Below are 17,294 nucleotides of genomic sequence, written 5' to 3'. Positions count from 1 at the left end.
GGGAAATCCCACTAGCTGCAACTACATTGTGGAGGATATGCACACTGTCTGAGCCCCCTTCCTTCCTGGGATGAGTGAACTCACCATGTATGGTGATTGAAGTGTCCCCCGTCCCTCCCTTTTCTTTCCTACCACTGAGTACACTAAATGTAAGAGGGGCTCAGATGTAAGGGGAGCTCTGTGGACTCTGATAGTGGGGCTTTGGTAAGCAGAGATCCCTTAACATCAGAGTTCCCCTTTACATCAGAGTCCACATCATTCCCTCTTACATCACAGCCCCCTTAAATTAGGGTTCCCAGAGCACTCCTTACATCCCAGTTCTCCGTATATCAACATCCACAAAGCTCCCCCTTACAGTGAAATTATGTGGACTCTGATGTAAGGGAGGCTCTGCGGACTTTGATGTAAGGGGGACTCTGGGAACCCTGATTAAAGGGAAATGCTGGAAACGATGATGTATATGGGGACTATAGTTACCATGGACCCCCTTATAACAGAGTTACCCTTTACACCAAAGTCTACAGCATCCCTCCTAACATCAGAGTCCCCTTCTTACATCAGAGATCACAGTGTTCCTCCATAAATCAGAGTCCTCAGTGTTCTCTCTTACATCAGTCTGCAGAGTCTCCCCCCCCCCCCCTTAAAGAGTAAGGGAACTCTGTGAGTTTTGACGTAAATGAGAACTCTGTGGATTCAGATGTAAAGGGGGAACTATGCAAGTTCAGATGTAAAGGGGGAACTATGCAAGTTCAGATGTAAAGGGGGACTCTTGTGATTAAATTCTTATGATTATAAATGTTTAATCGCAAAATACACCAAATGGTATATAGTACAAAAAAATAAAATGCTGTGCCCCCCTAAAGTGTTTGGGTTTGGCTAGAAGAAGAAAAGGTGGCAATCCTACCCAAGATGGCAGGAAGGGGGCCAGCTGCAGGACCACTTATAAAGGTTCCCGAGATCAGTGGGAAAGGGCCCCAGGCTGGAAGGGAAGGACCTGGGACCAGAGGTCAGGGGGGGGTTTCATGGTTTATTGCACTGGGGCTCTGAAGGTTCTAGTAGTTGCTCCTCTGGATATAAGATATGTTCCTGTTCCTTTAGGAAGTAATAGACCCAGATAAACCTACTGGACAGTGCAAGCACAGTTCTGGCTATGGTGACCAAGCTCAATAGCCAAGCTCAATAGACAACCTCTTGTGACGATGTATTATTATAGTTGCAGGTCTCCAGTTCCTCCGGGGAGCCCCTTGGTTCCATTAACAAAGAGCGGACATGTTTTACCTTAAACTTCGACATCTTGGATCCAACAGGACTTGTTTGTCTTAAAGTGAAAGATCCAGGATGGGGGACAGGATTTATGTCTACCAGGGACATCCATTATAAGGTCAGTCTATCAAAAAGTGCGAAATACGTCTTTCTTTAGAAATAATACTTGTAGAAAATGTCATCTGGTTGCCTCTGCCATGTGGTTGAGGTGAACATCTGATTCCTGTCCACTGTGGGCTTCTGTTGGTTGCATGTCCACGGATAGGAGGAGAAACATCTTCATAATTGATTTTCCACACAGGCCACCCATTTTATACCCTAATGCCACGTACACACGATCGGACTTTACGGCAAACTTGGTCCGGCGGACCAGAGTCCATTGGGCAATTCGATTGAGTGTGGGCTCCAGCTGACTTTTTCTTCCCAAAAGTCTGGCGGACTTAGAAATAAGACTGGCTTCAAATTTGTCCAGCCGGACTAAGCTTTTAGCGGACAATCAGTTCGTCTGTGTGCTGGTCCGATGGACTAAAACCAACGCTAGGGCAGCTATTGGCTACTGGCTATGAACTTCCTTATTCTACGTCATCACGTTTGAATCCGTCAGACTTTTGAAGTGATCGTGTGTGGCCAAGTCCGTTCGTTTGAAAGTCCGGCGGACCTCAGCTGCAAAGTCCGTCGGATTGTCCGCCAGACCAAGTCCGCCAGAAAGTCCGATCGTGTGTACGCGGCATTACTCTGATATCAAAATGCAAAAAAAAAAACGAATTTTTAATGCCTTTTGGTTTTTTAGCAGTCTTATATTTTGAGCAACATGTGTAGACCCAGGAGGGAAGTCAAGAACAAGTCAATTGTTTTTGAAATGTGGCAACCAGCAATAGCTAATGAGCCTAAAGCCCCATGCACACTATCGGTTTTTCTGCTGATTTTTGTCTTCAGATTTACCAAAACTATGTAGTGCAAGGGCCGGCCTGATCGCATACACATTGAAACTCCTAAGGTTTGACCTCATATTATGTGGTTTTGGTAAATCTGAAGGGAAAAAAAAATCATTAGAAAATCTGATAATGTGTATGGGGCTTCAGCGGTACTTGAAGATTGTTTCCAGGGGTTGTGAGCAAGGGGAACAATCAAAGAGCAGCGATATGGCTGTAGTGTGGCGTACAGAGGAGTCAGGGCCGTCTTTAAGGCAGGGCAAAGGGGGCAGCTGCCCTGGGCCCTGTCATTGTTGTGGGGCCCAAAGCAGCTGCCTCATACTTGCCAACTTCCCAGTTTAAATTTCCTTGTCCCTTGAAGTTTTAGCCCTGTTGTTGTGTACAGATGACTTACCTGCAGACCCTGTGTTTACATGTAAATAACTGCCATTCATATGTAAATAGCAGCGGCATTACTAAGCAAATAGCTGTGGCCATCTGCATTGATATGTAAATAAAGGTGGCATTCATATGTATATCATGCTCCCCTGCAGTGAGAAGATGATGTGCTGTAACCTCTAGCAATCAGTGAGCAGTATTACGGTACAGTAATCTCTAGCAACTAATTAACAAACAGAAATCATTTGCTGTAACCTCTAGCAACTAATCAGTTAGCCGTAATGTGTGCTGTAACCTCTAGCAACCAGTCATTAAGCAGTAATGATATGCTGTAACCTCTGGCAACCAATCGCAATTGCTGCCTGATCTGATACAGTAAACTGATTTTAAGTTATTTATTTATTGTATGTCTCAGAGCAGGTGGAGAGTGAAATTGCATGAGAGGGGGCCCCCAAAAAATTTTTTGCCCGGGGTCCAATCAATATTAAAAACGGCCCTGAGAGGAGTGCTAAACAAAGGTGCATTATGACTGGCTTTGTGAGCCCAAAACCAGTGGAGAGCAAAACAAATGAATGGAGTTCAGAAAAAAAATCTAGAAGGAGAACCTGGTCAAGCCAAAGAAGCCATAAAGACATTCGGCCCGTGTGTATGGCATCCGGTCCAGCCGTTTTCACCAAAAAAAGTCTGCTGCCCAGCTCGGGATCAGGGCTCTCAGCCAATGTTCTGGCGGTAGGGCCGTCCCCCTGTCAGAACACAATAGCACAGTAGGGCAGATTGCTATAATAAAAAAACTAGTAATGTGTATGAGGCTTAAGTCCTGTAACCTTTAGTGGGTGTCTCTAAGCAGCTGGTTCTGGGTACTGGGAAAGTATTTAACTCCACCCAGCCTTGCTGTCAGTGTCTTAACATTTTATCCAAGTTCCTGACTTGTCCCACCACCCACTGTGGGCACTTGCTGCCTGTTATCCCATCTTCTGTGTCCAAGTCCAACCCAGTCCATCCCTGTTCCTCCTTTGATTCTACTTCTGGTTGAGTTTGGCTGTTCCTGGCAAATGTCCCTTTTTTTTTTTTTATAAATTCTTTATTTATCAGGGTACAGCATGCAGAAATACGGACAGTTCATCAAAGAAAAATATGATGGCAGTACAATTTACGCATCACTATATCTCTATGCAATCATAATAACACTGTATATAAAGTTTCTTAAGTAGTTAGAGGCATAGTGAAATTCCAGAGAGTAGGAAACCTCCGCACTCCGCATTGTACCATCAACTTTTCTTGGCCTTAGCCCTTGTACACACGGTCGGACATTCCGACAACCAAATCCGTCTGATTTTGGTTCCGACGGATTTTGTCCGAAACGGTTGCATACATACAGCCGGACAAAGTTGTCAGAAAATCCGATTGTACAGAACGTGATGACGTTATTTCGTTAGGACGGGACTACGTTCAGGCTAGTAGCCAATAGCTTTGGTCTAGGAATTTGATCTGAGCATGCGTGGCACTTTGTCCAGTCGGAATTCTCTACACATGATTGGACAAAGTCCAATCGGATCAAGTTTTATAGCCCAGCTGGAAAACTTGGTCCGTCGGATACTCCAACGGAAACAGCCCGATGCAGCCCACACACTGTCGAATTATCCGACAACACGGTCCTATCGGACATTGTCCATCGGAATGTCCGACCGCGTGTACAAGGGCTTAGCCATTTTCGTAGAAATTAGAAAATAGATTTGCGTCCTAATCCACCAACTCTGAGGAGTCATTACCTGATGAACCAGCAATGGATAGGACGGAAAGCGAGACGAAAATGTTGTGGAAGAGAAAGGGGGAGGGGGTGAGGACAAATGTCACTCTAAAGCCTCATACACACGATAGGACTTTGTACAAACTTTCCCTTGGATTTTTGTACAAAGGGCGTCGGCCGAGAACTTGTATTGCATACACACAGCAGGACTTTTTCAGCCAACTTTCACCAAATCACGTGGTTTTTCTGCTCTTTACCGCCACCTTTGGTCAACTTCTGTATTGTTGTCTGATCTTTTGCATTGGTTCTCAGCATGCCTGTTTGCACTTTGTACAAAACTCCTATGGTTTTCTGTACACACGATCAGACTTTGCTCCATCTGACTTTTGTTGCCAGAAAGTTTGTCTGTTCGCACAGCCAACAAAAGTCAGATGAAAACCAAAAAAGTTTGTCCGATGGAGCGTACACACGGTCGGATGTTGCTCCAAAACAGCTAATTTGCATGTTTGTTGTCAAAAAGTCTGATCGTGTGTATGGGCCTTTATGCCCTGTACACACAATAGTATTTTCCGACAACAAATGTTGGATGTCAGGTTGTTTTCGGCAATTCCAACCGTGTGTATGCTCCATAGAACATTTGTTGTCGGAATTTCCGCCAACAAATGTTTGAGAGCAGGTTCTCAAATTTTCCGACAACAAGTTCTGTTGTCGGAAATTCCGAGTGTTTGTGTACAAAAGTCCGACGCACAAAAGTCCAAGCATGCTCGGAATCGAGCAGAAGAGCCACACTGGCTATTGAACTTCATTTTTCTCAGGTTGTCGTACGTGTTGTACGTCACCGCGTTGTTGACGCTTCGGAATTTCCGACAACATTTGTGTGACCGTGTGTATGCAAGACAAGTTTGAGCCAAAATCCGTCGGAAAAAAATTCACAGGTTTTGTTGTCGGAAAATCCTATCGTGTGTACAGAGCATTATTATTACTCGGGATAAGCCGAACACCCCCCGGTTCGGTTTGCAGCAGAACATGCGAACAGGCAAAAAATTCAGCACAACACACGAACACCGTTAAAGTCTATGGGACACGAACATGAATAATCAAAAGTGCTAATTTTAAAGGCTTATATGCAAGTTATTGCCTTAAAAAGTGTTTGGGGACCCGGGTCCTGCCCCCGGAAACAATGCTAAATATTTTTTAAAAACTGACGTTTTTTCGGGAGCAGTTATTTTTTTAATTCTTAAAGTGAAAGAATATAAATGAAATATTCTTTTAAATTTCATGCCTGGGGGGTATCTTTTTCTTTTCCCGGTCCGTTGGCCGGAGTGATAGAAGAGACCTGAAGAGTCTGGTATGGATTTTGGGGGGGACCCCTTTGCCTTTTTTTTTTTTATTTGGGGCAGGGTTCCCCTTAATTTCCATATCAGACCTGAAGGGCCTGGTATGGATTTTAGGGGGACCTCCACACAATTTTGTTTTTAAATTTTGGATCGGACTGGGGGGGGGGGGGGGAACCCATGCTCTTTTTTTCAATGAGTGTTATCTATATTGCCGAGACCCGACAATTCATTACAGCCACAATCAGTTTTAAATGACAATACACTTGCCAAATGCCAAACACTTTTTATGACAATAACTTGCATATAAGCCTTTAAAATTAGCACTTTTGATTTTTCATGTTAATATCCCATAGACTTTAACGGTGTTCCGGCGGCTTTTGAATTTGCCGCAAACACATGTTCGACAAACAGGCGAACACCCGACGTTCGAGTTAAACTTACGTTCGACTCGAACATCGGCTCATCCCTAATTATTACATCATACAAAGACATTGTAGACTGCATATTGTACTATTGTGCTCTTCCACCAACCATATGGTAACAGTTTGGGGAAGATCATTTTCTGTTCCAGCATGATTGTGCCCCCCCTCCCCCCCGTGTACAAAGCCAGCTCCATAAAGACATGGTTTGACCAGTTTGGTGTGGAAGAACTTGAGTGTCCTGCACAGAGCCCTGACCTCAACCCTACTGAATGCCTTTGGGATGAATTGGAACAAGCCAGGTTTTCTCATACTGCGTCTCCATATAGACATGGTTTGACCAGTTTGGTGTGGAGGAACCAGACTGTCCTGCACAGAGCCCTGACCTCAACCCTACTGAATGCCTTTGGGATGAATTGGAACAAGCCAGGTTTTCTCATACTACGTCTCCATATAGACATGGTTTGACCAGGTTGGTGTGGAGGAACCCGAGTGTCCTGCACAGAGCCCTGACCTCAACCCTACTGAATGCCTTTGGGATGAATTGGAACAAGCCAGGTTTTCTCATACTACGTCTCCATATAGACATGGTTTGACCAGTTTGGTGTGGAGGAGCTCGAGTGTCCTGCACAGAGCCCTGACCTCAACCCTACTGAATGCCTGTGGGATGAATTGGAACAAGCCAGGTTTTCTCATACTATGTCTCCATATAGACATGGTTTGACCAGTTTGGTGTGGAGGAACTCGAGTGTCCTGCACAGAGCCCTGACCTCAACCCTACTGAATGCCTGTGGGATGAATTGGAACAAGCCAGGTTTTCTCATACTATGTCTCCATATAGACATGGTTTGACCAGTTTGGTGTGGAGGAACTCGAGTGTCCTGCACAGAGCCCTGACCTCAACCCTACTGAATGCCTTTGGGATGAATTGGAACAAGCCAGGTTTTCTCATACTACATCTCCATATAGACATGGTTTGACCAATTTGATGTGGAGGAACTTGAGTGTCCTTCAAAACTCAAACCTACTGAACACCTTTGGGATGAACTGGAATGTCAATGGTGAGACACATCATCCAACATCAGTACCTGACCTCACAAATGGGCACAAATTCTCACAGACACCCTCCAAAATCTTGTGGAAAGTCATCCCAGAATAGTGGAGGCCAGTATAGCCAAAATGAGGGACAACTCTATATTAATGTCCATTGTTTTGGAATGGGATGTCAACAAGCGCATATAGGTGTGATGATCAGGGGTCCACAAACATTTCACCATATAGTATAGCGTTTTTGAACTGTCACACTGCACTTTGGAGTCCTCTGTGTGGTTCACCATTCTGGTCACCTCTGAGTCTGCAGGAATCCAACATTTGATCTCCTCTGTAATGATGTCCAAAGCCGCTAATCAGTAAATAATTGCAGAGTCAACTCCACCGCTGAAGACATTCCTCTACACAGGATACATGTAAATTGCAAAGTTAAGAAAATGTTAGGAAATCCAAAAATGTTTGTTTGGGAATAGAGGGAAAATCTTCAAAAATTTAATGTTTTGACTTTAGACTTGTCATCTTGAACCTTCTTCTTCAACCTACAATGCCTTTGGTGGCCTGTGAATGGAAGAAGAAGGACGCATGGTGTTCTATGAAAGAGGAAGCAGTCTGACTCGTGAAGACTCCTATGTGAAAACAGAGATTAACGCATATCTCCAAAAATGAAATGCAGGCAGAGTTGGAGGAGGGAGATTATAAAAATGAACATGTTTTCCCCAACTGGAATATAGCACCCTGATGTTTACCATAAAATGTATCTGCCAAATGATAGTTGCCTTGGCCAGTTGTCAGGAGGTCAATTGATTTCACCCTAATTCTGGAATGGTTGCACTTCTCTCTTTTGTCGCTAAGTAGCTGGGTACCTGGTGCCATTAGATAAGACAAGGGCATTGCAAGGACAGACTAGGAATGAATGGGGTGTCTCAGCCAATGGGCAGGGATTTTCTTGGGTCCCTTGGCCTGCTGGGAGAACCTATTTATTTGGGTGGAGTCAGGTGATCAGTGTTCTGTGCCAACTGGATGGCTGTCTGAATGGATGTGTGTTGTATTGCCCTGGGCTACTAGTCCGTAAACCTTAGGCTGCTGGCTACTAGGCTGAGGGCCTATCCAGAAGCAAGAGAGCAGCGTAGGGTTGGGAATGCGGGTTTGAACTCCAACCAGAAGTAACGGTTCTGCCAGCTGTGGTCAGAGGTAGAGGGGAAGCTGTCGCCACTAAGGGACCATCCACTTTGTTACCGGGGACCACTGTGAGTAGCTGAAGCAAGTACCAGAGCAGTATTCCCCTCAGCCAGGGACGGTGAAGAATTGGGAAAATTTCAGCAAGTGCCAAGCCAGGGACCAAGCAGGCCAGCAGGGTGACGCTTGAGGAGTATCTGTGAGTGCCAAGCTAGGGACCCAGCAGGGATGCGGGGTGACACTTGAGGAACGTACTGAGTGAGAAGATTGGAAGAGCTCAGGAAATCCAGTGGCGAGTGGATCTGGTAGTCTAGTGAAATACTGTGAGTTGTGAGTAAAGTTCTACAATAGGAGATTGTAGAAGAGGTGAAGGAGTTCATTGCATCTTTGTTAGAAACTGTTACAAGATTGTTGCCATAGGACACAGCGGTCCTACTCATGCAGATGTGGTGTCTTGCTGGATGCCTTTCCCTGCATGGCTGTCTGCCTATAGAAGTCAGCCATGCAGGGAAAGGCATCAATCCAACTTGCATTGCACCCACCATGCCTTGTAACCCACTCTACACAGAAGCATGTCAGCTGTCCCTAACTCTGGAGGTCACCATTAGGTCTCTGGGGACCCGGGACCTGGCTACAGGAATAATTATAAGGTATGGGAATCATTTAAGGGAAGTTTCACATTTGTTCCAGTATACACAGATACAGAAACATTTGGAGAGTTTACTGAGAATAATAGTAATATTTCAACCTTTACCCTAGGTTCACATCTATGCATTATGGGGGCCGTGCTTGCATGGGCACAGCAGCCCATTAATTTTAATTGACTGTCGTGCCTGTGTTTCCTGCAGAAAAAGGTGCATGCACCCAAGCGTTTTCATGCAGCGAATGCCGCACCTGCAACCAAACGCATAGGTTTGAACCAAGCCTAAAGTTGGAAAAGTGTAATGTCCTCTCCTCTTATAATTGCTGCTCTCCTTGTAGACACTGCAGTGGTCATTATGATTCTCTCTCTTCTCCCTCCAGGTTCTATCTGCTGACAGAACAACACAAATCGGGGTCATCACACGTGTGTGGCGGGGGTTATGGAAGGAGATGGTCAGCTCTAAAGAGAACTATATTATCAATTTCCCAATGGACCTTCATGTCTCCATGAAAGCCATGCTGATGGCCTGTACCTTGCTCATTGTGAGTCTAGGCCTCAAAACACTGCAATGTGTGAGGATGGAGAGTACACATCTGTTCTGTTATTTGTCCTGTATCCTCTATACACTTCCTGTGGTATCTGTCCTGTGTCCTTCATACACTTCCTATGTTAATTATCCCATGTCCTCTGTATATGTCCTTTGTTTTATCTGTCCCCATCATCTGTATACTTCCTGTGTCATCTGTCCCATGTCCTCTGTACACTTCCTGTGTTATCTGTCCCATGTCCTCTTTATACTACCTGTGTTATCTGTCCCATGTCCTCTGCACACTTCCTGTGTTATTTTTCCCGTGTCCTCTGTACACTTCCTGTGTTTTATCTGTCCCTGTCCTCTGTACACTTCCTGTGTTATCTATCCTGTTTCCTCTGTTAGTGTTGGGTGAACATCTGAGCATTTGACTGCTTGTTCAGCCCAGTGCATTGGAAGCCCTGATTTAACTGAAGCAATGAAAACTTTGCCCAATCAAGGCACATAGCACTGTCAGAGCCATGATTGAACACTGTCATGATGACTCTATCCAATCATGGCTCATCACTCTTAGTAAGTGACTTGTATAGTGCTTCTTATGCGAACTGAATTGCCTCAGGGCGCTTTCTTGCCACCAGAATCCATCTGCAGCTTTGTGTGGGCCTTTACCCTGTAAGGTCCTGACACACTTACAAACACATACAACATTGACATACACATATTAAGGCCAATTTTTTTAGACAAGGTCTAATTAACCTACCAGCATGTCTTTGGAGTGTGGGAGGAAACCAGAGTACCCGGAGGAAACCCATGCAGGCACAGGGAGAACATGCAAACTCTAGGCAGATGGTGTCATGGTCAGGATTTGAACCAATGACCCTATTGCTGCTAGGTGAAAGTGCTAACCACTACACCACTGTCCCGCCCCACACTATAACAGTATTCTCTCCATAAAGGCCATTTCTAATATGATATTGGAGAGAGATAGAACAGGACTCTGTTCATTGCTACTAGAGAGATGGTGTGATATTCTGATTCTATTGTAAGTGTAGAATATCAGTTTAGTGTGCATTTAGGGATAGTGCAGTGTGAGTGTAGTGTGACCATTCATCTTTACATTAGTGTCAGTTTATTTTCTGAGAGCAGGTTTACTGCAGTATATTTCAGTGCATTACTGCACATTTACCACAGTATATTGCAGTGTGTTAGTGTACGCTTAACACAGTATATTTCTGTGTATTGATGTAGGTTTGATGCCGTATATATTTCAGTGCATTATGCGCCGTTTAATGCCATATATTTCAGTGCATTACTGCAAGTTTAACGCCGTATATTTCAGTGCTATAGTTCAGTTTTACTGCAGTATATTATAGTGTATTAGTGGAGTGTGTCTGTGTATTTAGTACTCAAGTTAAAGTGCACCAAACACCACATTCCATTGATTAAAGTGCATCTACGTACACATTTCCCCATCTCTATTACATTTTGTTAATGTCTGGGAGGACAACAAGGAGAGACAGACATTCCCATGACACTGTGAGGGGGCCAGCAGCGCATGTGTCCACATGCAAAGGTGGACGTGGTGGTCAGTCCTCAGGCAGGACATCATTTCCTCTGTTTTGTGATGGTGCCCGTGCTATCCTGCCACAGCATGCAGAGGAGGTGATGGACTGGCTTACTAAACCCTCCTCATCCTCTGTCACCCAAGCAGAGACTAGTGCGCAGTCCCCTGCAGCTGCCAGAGCAGCTTATCCTGCCTCCTTGTCCACATCTATTCCTGCCCTAGCCCCAGCATCAGCCATAGAGGAGTCAGCTGAGTTATTTGAACACAACATCAGCCACTTGCTCCTTGACGATGCACAGCCATTACTGGATTCAGATGTTGGTTCTGAGGTTGAGGAAGGCAGGAACATGAGCCTACAGAGAGGGAGGAACATTGTCACACAAATTGGCAGTCATGTTCCCCCAGCCACAGCGTATTGTCTCCAGTGGTAATGAGGATGGAGGAGATGATGATGATGAGGTCACTGACGTGACTTGGGTGCCGGATAGAGCAAAGGAGGAAAGTGAGGGTGAGGCACAACCCCAACAAGGCAGCCATCATGGAAGAGTAGAGAGCAGCCACCCTATTCCATCACATTGTGGAGCTGTTATCTCCCGGCCCACTTAACACAGCTCAGATGTCTGGACCTTTTTTTGTAGATGTGCAGCAGATTGCACTGTTGCAAGCACATCGAGCGTGGCAAAAACACCAACCATTTCGTTACCACATGCTTGACAAGACATTTAACCTCCCACCACTCAGCCCATTGGCAAGAGCACCTGAAAGCCACACAAAAGGGGCACACATCTGTCCCTCCTCCTCCTTACTCACCTCATTCTGTCCCTGCTATACCTCAAGACTAGGGATGGGCCGAACACCCCCCTGTTAGGTTCAAACCAGAACATGCGAACAGGCAAAAAATTTGTTTGAACACGCGAACACCATTAAAGTCTATGGGACACAAACATGAATAATCAAAAGTGCTCATTTTAAAGGCTTATATGCATGGTAGTGTTTGGGGACCCGGGTCCTGCCCCAGGGGACATGTATCAATGCAAAAGTTTTAAAAACTGCCTTTTTTCGGGAGCAGTGATTTTAATAATGATTAAAGTGAAACAATAAAAATGTAATATTCCTTTAAATTTTGTACCTAGGGGGTGTCTATAGTATGCCTGTAAAGGGGCGCATGTTTCCCGTGCTTAGAACAGTCTAAGAGCAAAATGAAATTTCTAAAGGAAAAAAAAGTCATTTAAAACTACTCGTGGCTACAATGAATTGTCGATCCAGGCAATATAGATAAAAGTTCATTGATAAAAATGGCATGGGGTCCCCCTAAATTCCATACCAGGCCCTTCAGGTCTGGTATGGATATTAAGGGGGAACCCCAGATCCCCCCCCCCCCCCGCGTGAATTGGTAATGTTATAAATGTACCCCTACCATTTCACAAAAAAAGTGTCAAAAAGGTTAAAAAACACAAGAGACAGTTTTAGTCCTTTATTAATTTCTTCTTCTTTCTGCTCCTTCTTCCATCTTCTTTCTTCTGGTCTTCTTTCGGTGTTCTTCTTGTTCCTCCAACTTTTTCTTCTCCATCTTCTTCTGCATCTTCTTCTTCCTCCACTCTTCTCGTCCCGCATCTTGCTCCGGCTTCTTCTCCGCTCCGTCCGCACGATCCGCCTCAGTAGGAGTCTTCCGCCGCGTGAAGCTTCGATTCTCCTGACGCTTCTTAAATAATGGAGGGCGGGGCCACCCTGTGACACACGGGGACTTCCCTATGGCTTTCCCTGTGATGTCAGAGGGGGACAGGGTCGCCCCGTTTACGTAAACGGGTGACCCCGCCTCCCGCTGACAACACGGGGAAAGCCATAGGGAAGTCCCTGTGCATCAGAGGAGGGTCACAGGGTGGCCCCGCCATCCGTTATTTAAGAAGTGTCAGAAGAATCGAAGCATCACACGGCAGAAGACTCCCACTGAGGTGGGGTTGTTAAAGGGGGCTTGCAGATTCCGAGAATATCCCCAACCCGCAGACCCCCACAACCACCGGGCAAGAGTTATGGGGATGTGGCCCTTCTCCCCATCAACACCATCAGCTTGCGTAGCTCCTTGAATGCCTACGGAGCACCACTGGTTCCGAGGACAGAGCACTGGAAGAGGCCATGGAGGAAGAAGAAGAGGAGGGGGTGGAGGAGAGAGGTGTGTCTCAACCAGTAGTAGCATTTTGGAGGCGCGGTGGCGGAACAACCTCCAACACTATTGCACCTTGTCCTGCATCCTTCCCAGCTGCCAGAAGAGTGACCCAATGGGCCGTGAAAGATAGGTAACGTCCCTGTCCATGCCTGCTGGACCATGAGTCAGCGGTAATACTCACCTTACCGCTGACCACCTTGTCCAGCGAGGCAAGGACATTGTCTTCCACATGCTGGTAGAGAGCCAGAATTGCCTTCCGTGAGGAACCGCACATTGCACAAACTCACGGAAGGGGCCGAGTCTACCAACTGAAAAGGCAGCAGTTGAAGTGCTAGCAATTTAGCCAAGCTAGCATTCAACCGCTGGGCATGTGGATGGCTGGGAGTGAACTTCTTTCAACGGTCCAGCAGCTAGGGCAGGGAAATTTGCCTGGTACAATCGTACGTGAGTGTACTGCTAGCAGAGTGCCCACAAGCACTTGGCTGTGACACACCTAATTCTACACCTTCATTCCTCTCAGTGCAGGTTTCAGAGAGGATTGAAGGTCTAATGCCGTTGGAGATCCCAGCATGTGGCCTCGTACGGTACAGGAGGGGGGGGCGCTCTGTCACCCCCCTCTTTTTCTGCGGCCTGCCAGGTTGCTTACTCAGATAAGGGTCTATATGGATTTTTTGGGGGACCCCAGACCATTTTTTTTACATTTTGTCACGGTGTTCCCCTTAAAATCCATACAAGACCTGAAGGGCCTGGTATGGAATTTAGGGGGACCCCCACACATTTTTTTAATTAATTTTTGGTTCGTGGGGAAATCCCAAGCCGTTTTTATATATGAACTGTTATGTGTATTGTCAGACAATTCATTGTAGCCGCGAGTAGTTTTAAATTACTTTTTTTCCTTTAGAAATTTCATTTTGCTGTCAGACTGTTCTAAACAAGGGAAACATGCGCGACTTCACAGGCATACTATAGACACTCCCAGGTACAAAATTTAAAGGAATATTACACTTTTATTGTTTCACTTTAAGTATTATTAAAATCACTGCTCCCGAAAAAACTTCCGTTTTTAAAACTTTTTTTTGCATTGATACATGTCCCCTGGGGCAGGACCCGGGTCCCCAAACACTTTTTATGACAATAACTTGCATATAAGCCTTTAAAATTAGCACTTTTGATTTCTCCCATAGACTTCTAAAGGGTGTTCCGCGGCTTTCGAATTTGCCACGAACACCCAAAATTGTTTGCTGTTCGGCGAATTGGCAAACAACCAATGTTCGAGTCCAACTCATGTTCAACTCGAACATAAAGCCCATCCCTACTCAAGACTAGGGATGGGACAAATGAACAACACCGCAAAAGTTCGGGCCCGAATAACAAACCCCATTAAAGTCAATGGGACCCGAATGTCAAAAATCAAATGTGCCCATTTTGAAGGCTTATATGCAAGTAATTGGGCATACAATGGTTATAGGGGTGTGGGTCCTGCCCTGGGGGACATGTATGAATTTAAAAAAAATTGTGAGCAGTGATTTTTTATGATTTTGAAAGAATAAAAATAAAAAAATCCTTCCAATATAGTGCCTGGGGGGTCCCCTTAGTCTACCTGTAAAGTGGTAGATCTGTATCATATTTAGAATCTGCTGCAGCAATAATTAAATATAAAACTAAAAGACAATTTTCCCTGCAAGCTGTCTTTATTTTGCTCAGCAATAGCTGGGGAGCCAGTGTGTATGATGAGGCCACTATATAGTGCACTGGCAACAAGATTAGTGTGGTGTCACTTTGACTTTGGATAGAAGTAACAGGTGTGTAAAAATTAATCTTTGGGTGTCGGTGGTGCCTTCCCACCATAACCCTATAGAGGTACTCTTAATGAATGCAAGAATTGGCCTTGCTGGAAAAAAAACTGAAATGATATGCACCTGTCAAAACAGATGCAGAATAATCGGTCTTTGGGTGTCAGTGGCGCCTTCCCACCGTAACCCTATAGAGGTGCTCTTGATGAAGGAAAAAAAAATTGCAATGATATGCACCTGTCAAACAGGTGCTGAAAAATTGGTCTTTGGGTGTTAATTGTGCCCATGAAACCTATACTAAAAACATTCTTCCAGATGAAATGATTGAACACCCTCAAAGCTAGGCAGCCTCGAAATCCTGCAGAGATTCCACATCCCAAAAAATTGAATCAGTGACATCGGCATCAGGTGTTTCATAGCTGATAATCCAGGACTGATTCGTTTTTATAAAAGTCAAACGGTCCACGGAGTCTGTGGACAGACGCGTTCTTTCAGTAATGAAACCTCCTGCAGCACTGAATGCAGGGCAGCCCAACAACTCAATAGCATACTGGGCAAGTTCTGGCCAGTGGTCTATTCTCATGACCCAGTAAGTCAGTTGATCGTCAGCTGGAAAGCTCTCCATCTCTGTTTTGGCACTGAGGTACTCGTCCACCATGTGATGCAGATGCTGCCGATGGGATGTGGAAGCTTACAGCCCTGGGCAGCGAGGACTAAAATTCCGAAATGCCTCACTTAGGCAGACGCCTTCTCCAACACTCTTCTCTTGACCAACAGAAGACTCAAAACAACGTTTTCCATGACACTGTAACCTACTGGAGTCAGGAAAAGCGTTCAATAAAATCGTCTTTAACGTGTCCTCAAGAGATTCCATCTTCTGAACTCCCTGTGGGGATGGGATGAGTTCTGAGACCTTCCCCTTATAAAAGTGGTCAAGGAAGGTTGCCAACCAGTAATCATCCTTCTCCTTTAAGCTACATATTCTTGGGTCCTTTCGCAGGCTTTGAAGCAAGAGGCTGCCTCAAATTTGCAGAGGCTTGAGAAGCAGACTCCTCTGGGTCACTCAGTATGACTGCATCTGGAACTTCCTCCTCCCAGCCACATACTACTCCCAAGAATCCTGGGGTTGGAAAGCTATAGCTTACAGATTGATGCATGTCTTCCTCTTCTTCGTAGCCTATGAAAGTGCCACAATCCACCTCCTCATCTTCCTCCCCTTCTCTCCTCCTGTCTGTTCTGTGACATAGGAATGATGGTGTCTGGATGAAATGGGACTCTTCCTCCTGCTGCTCTGCCTCCAGTGCCCTGTCCATAATGCCACACAGAGTCCTCCCTAGCAGGAACACAACAGGGATTGTGTCACTAATGCATGCACTGTCACAGTTCACTATCTTTGTGGCCTCCTAAAATTGTGACAATACAGTGCATGCATCCTAAATGATCAGCCATTGGCATGGGCTAAAAAATCAGAGGCGTCCTGAGCCTGTCGTCATGCCATACTGTCACAGGTACTCCTCGACAGCCCTCTGCTGCATGTATAACCTCTGCAGCATTGCCAAAGTCAAGTTCCACCTGGTGGGCATGTCACAAATTAGCCGGTTTGTGGGCAAGTGGAATTCCCGCTGAATTTCAGCCAGCACTGGCTGTGTATGACCGCCTGAAACGGCTACAGACTCTTCTGGCCAGCTTTAGCACATCTTGCAACCCATGGTATATATTTCGAAAACACTGCGCCACCAAATTGAGAACATGTGCCAGGCCTCGGAACTCATTTTTTTGCCTTCAAAGAAAAGCCTATAAACGCAACTGCCTAAAAACGACATTAAAGGAACCTCTGTACATGTACACATAATATAACATTGGATGAGTTCAGGGGCAGTTGAAAGAGGCATCCAACTGCCTCTGAAACGTCTGTTTACCAGCAGCAGTGTATATGAGGCCTTAGGGGGTACCTGATGTTCATAGGACAGTTCTGCAGAGGAGGGAATGGAAGTGGCAGAGGAGGAGGGGGTAGAGCTCACAGGTCTGGTATCATCACCACCAGCTGAATGGAGATGTGGGGGCACAACAAGCTGCAGCACCAAGCCCTGTCCTGCATCCTTTTGAGTTGCAAGCAGCGCTACCCAGTGTGCTGTGAATGTGATATATATGTCCCTGTCCATGCTTGTTGGACCACGTGCCAGCAGTAAGGTGAATTTTACAGCTGACTGCCTTGCCCAATAATGCCAGAATATTCCCTTCCACGTGATGGTAGAGAGATGGAATGGCCTCACGTGAAAATTAGTAGCAACTAGGAACC

At 45.5% G+C, this 17,294-nt stretch overlaps 1 protein-coding gene across 2 annotated transcripts in view; it reads left to right on the top strand.

Moving 5' to 3' along the window:
• The window catches only part of LOC143962212 (uncharacterized), a 57,934-nt gene that overhangs the window by 31,200 nt on the left and 9,440 nt on the right, over positions 1-17,294 (top strand). For both annotated transcript variants that reach the window (XM_077471549.1, XM_077471548.1), the window contains 2 exons: positions 1,214-1,381; positions 9,326-9,487. In XM_077471549.1, the coding sequence (XP_077327675.1) occupies positions 1,214-1,381; positions 9,326-9,487 (330 nt within the window). The remainder of the gene's footprint in view (positions 1-1,213; positions 1,382-9,325; positions 9,488-17,294) is intronic.

The sequence above is a fragment of the Lithobates pipiens genome, unplaced genomic scaffold, assembly GCF_037356315.1.
Source record: "Lithobates pipiens isolate NorthernLeopardFrog02 unplaced genomic scaffold, aLitPip1_a1.2 Scaffold_8, whole genome shotgun sequence".
In the NCBI taxonomy this organism is placed as follows: domain Eukaryota; kingdom Metazoa; phylum Chordata; class Amphibia; order Anura; family Ranidae; genus Lithobates; species Lithobates pipiens.
This window is presented reverse-complemented; position numbering and strand designations above follow the sequence as displayed.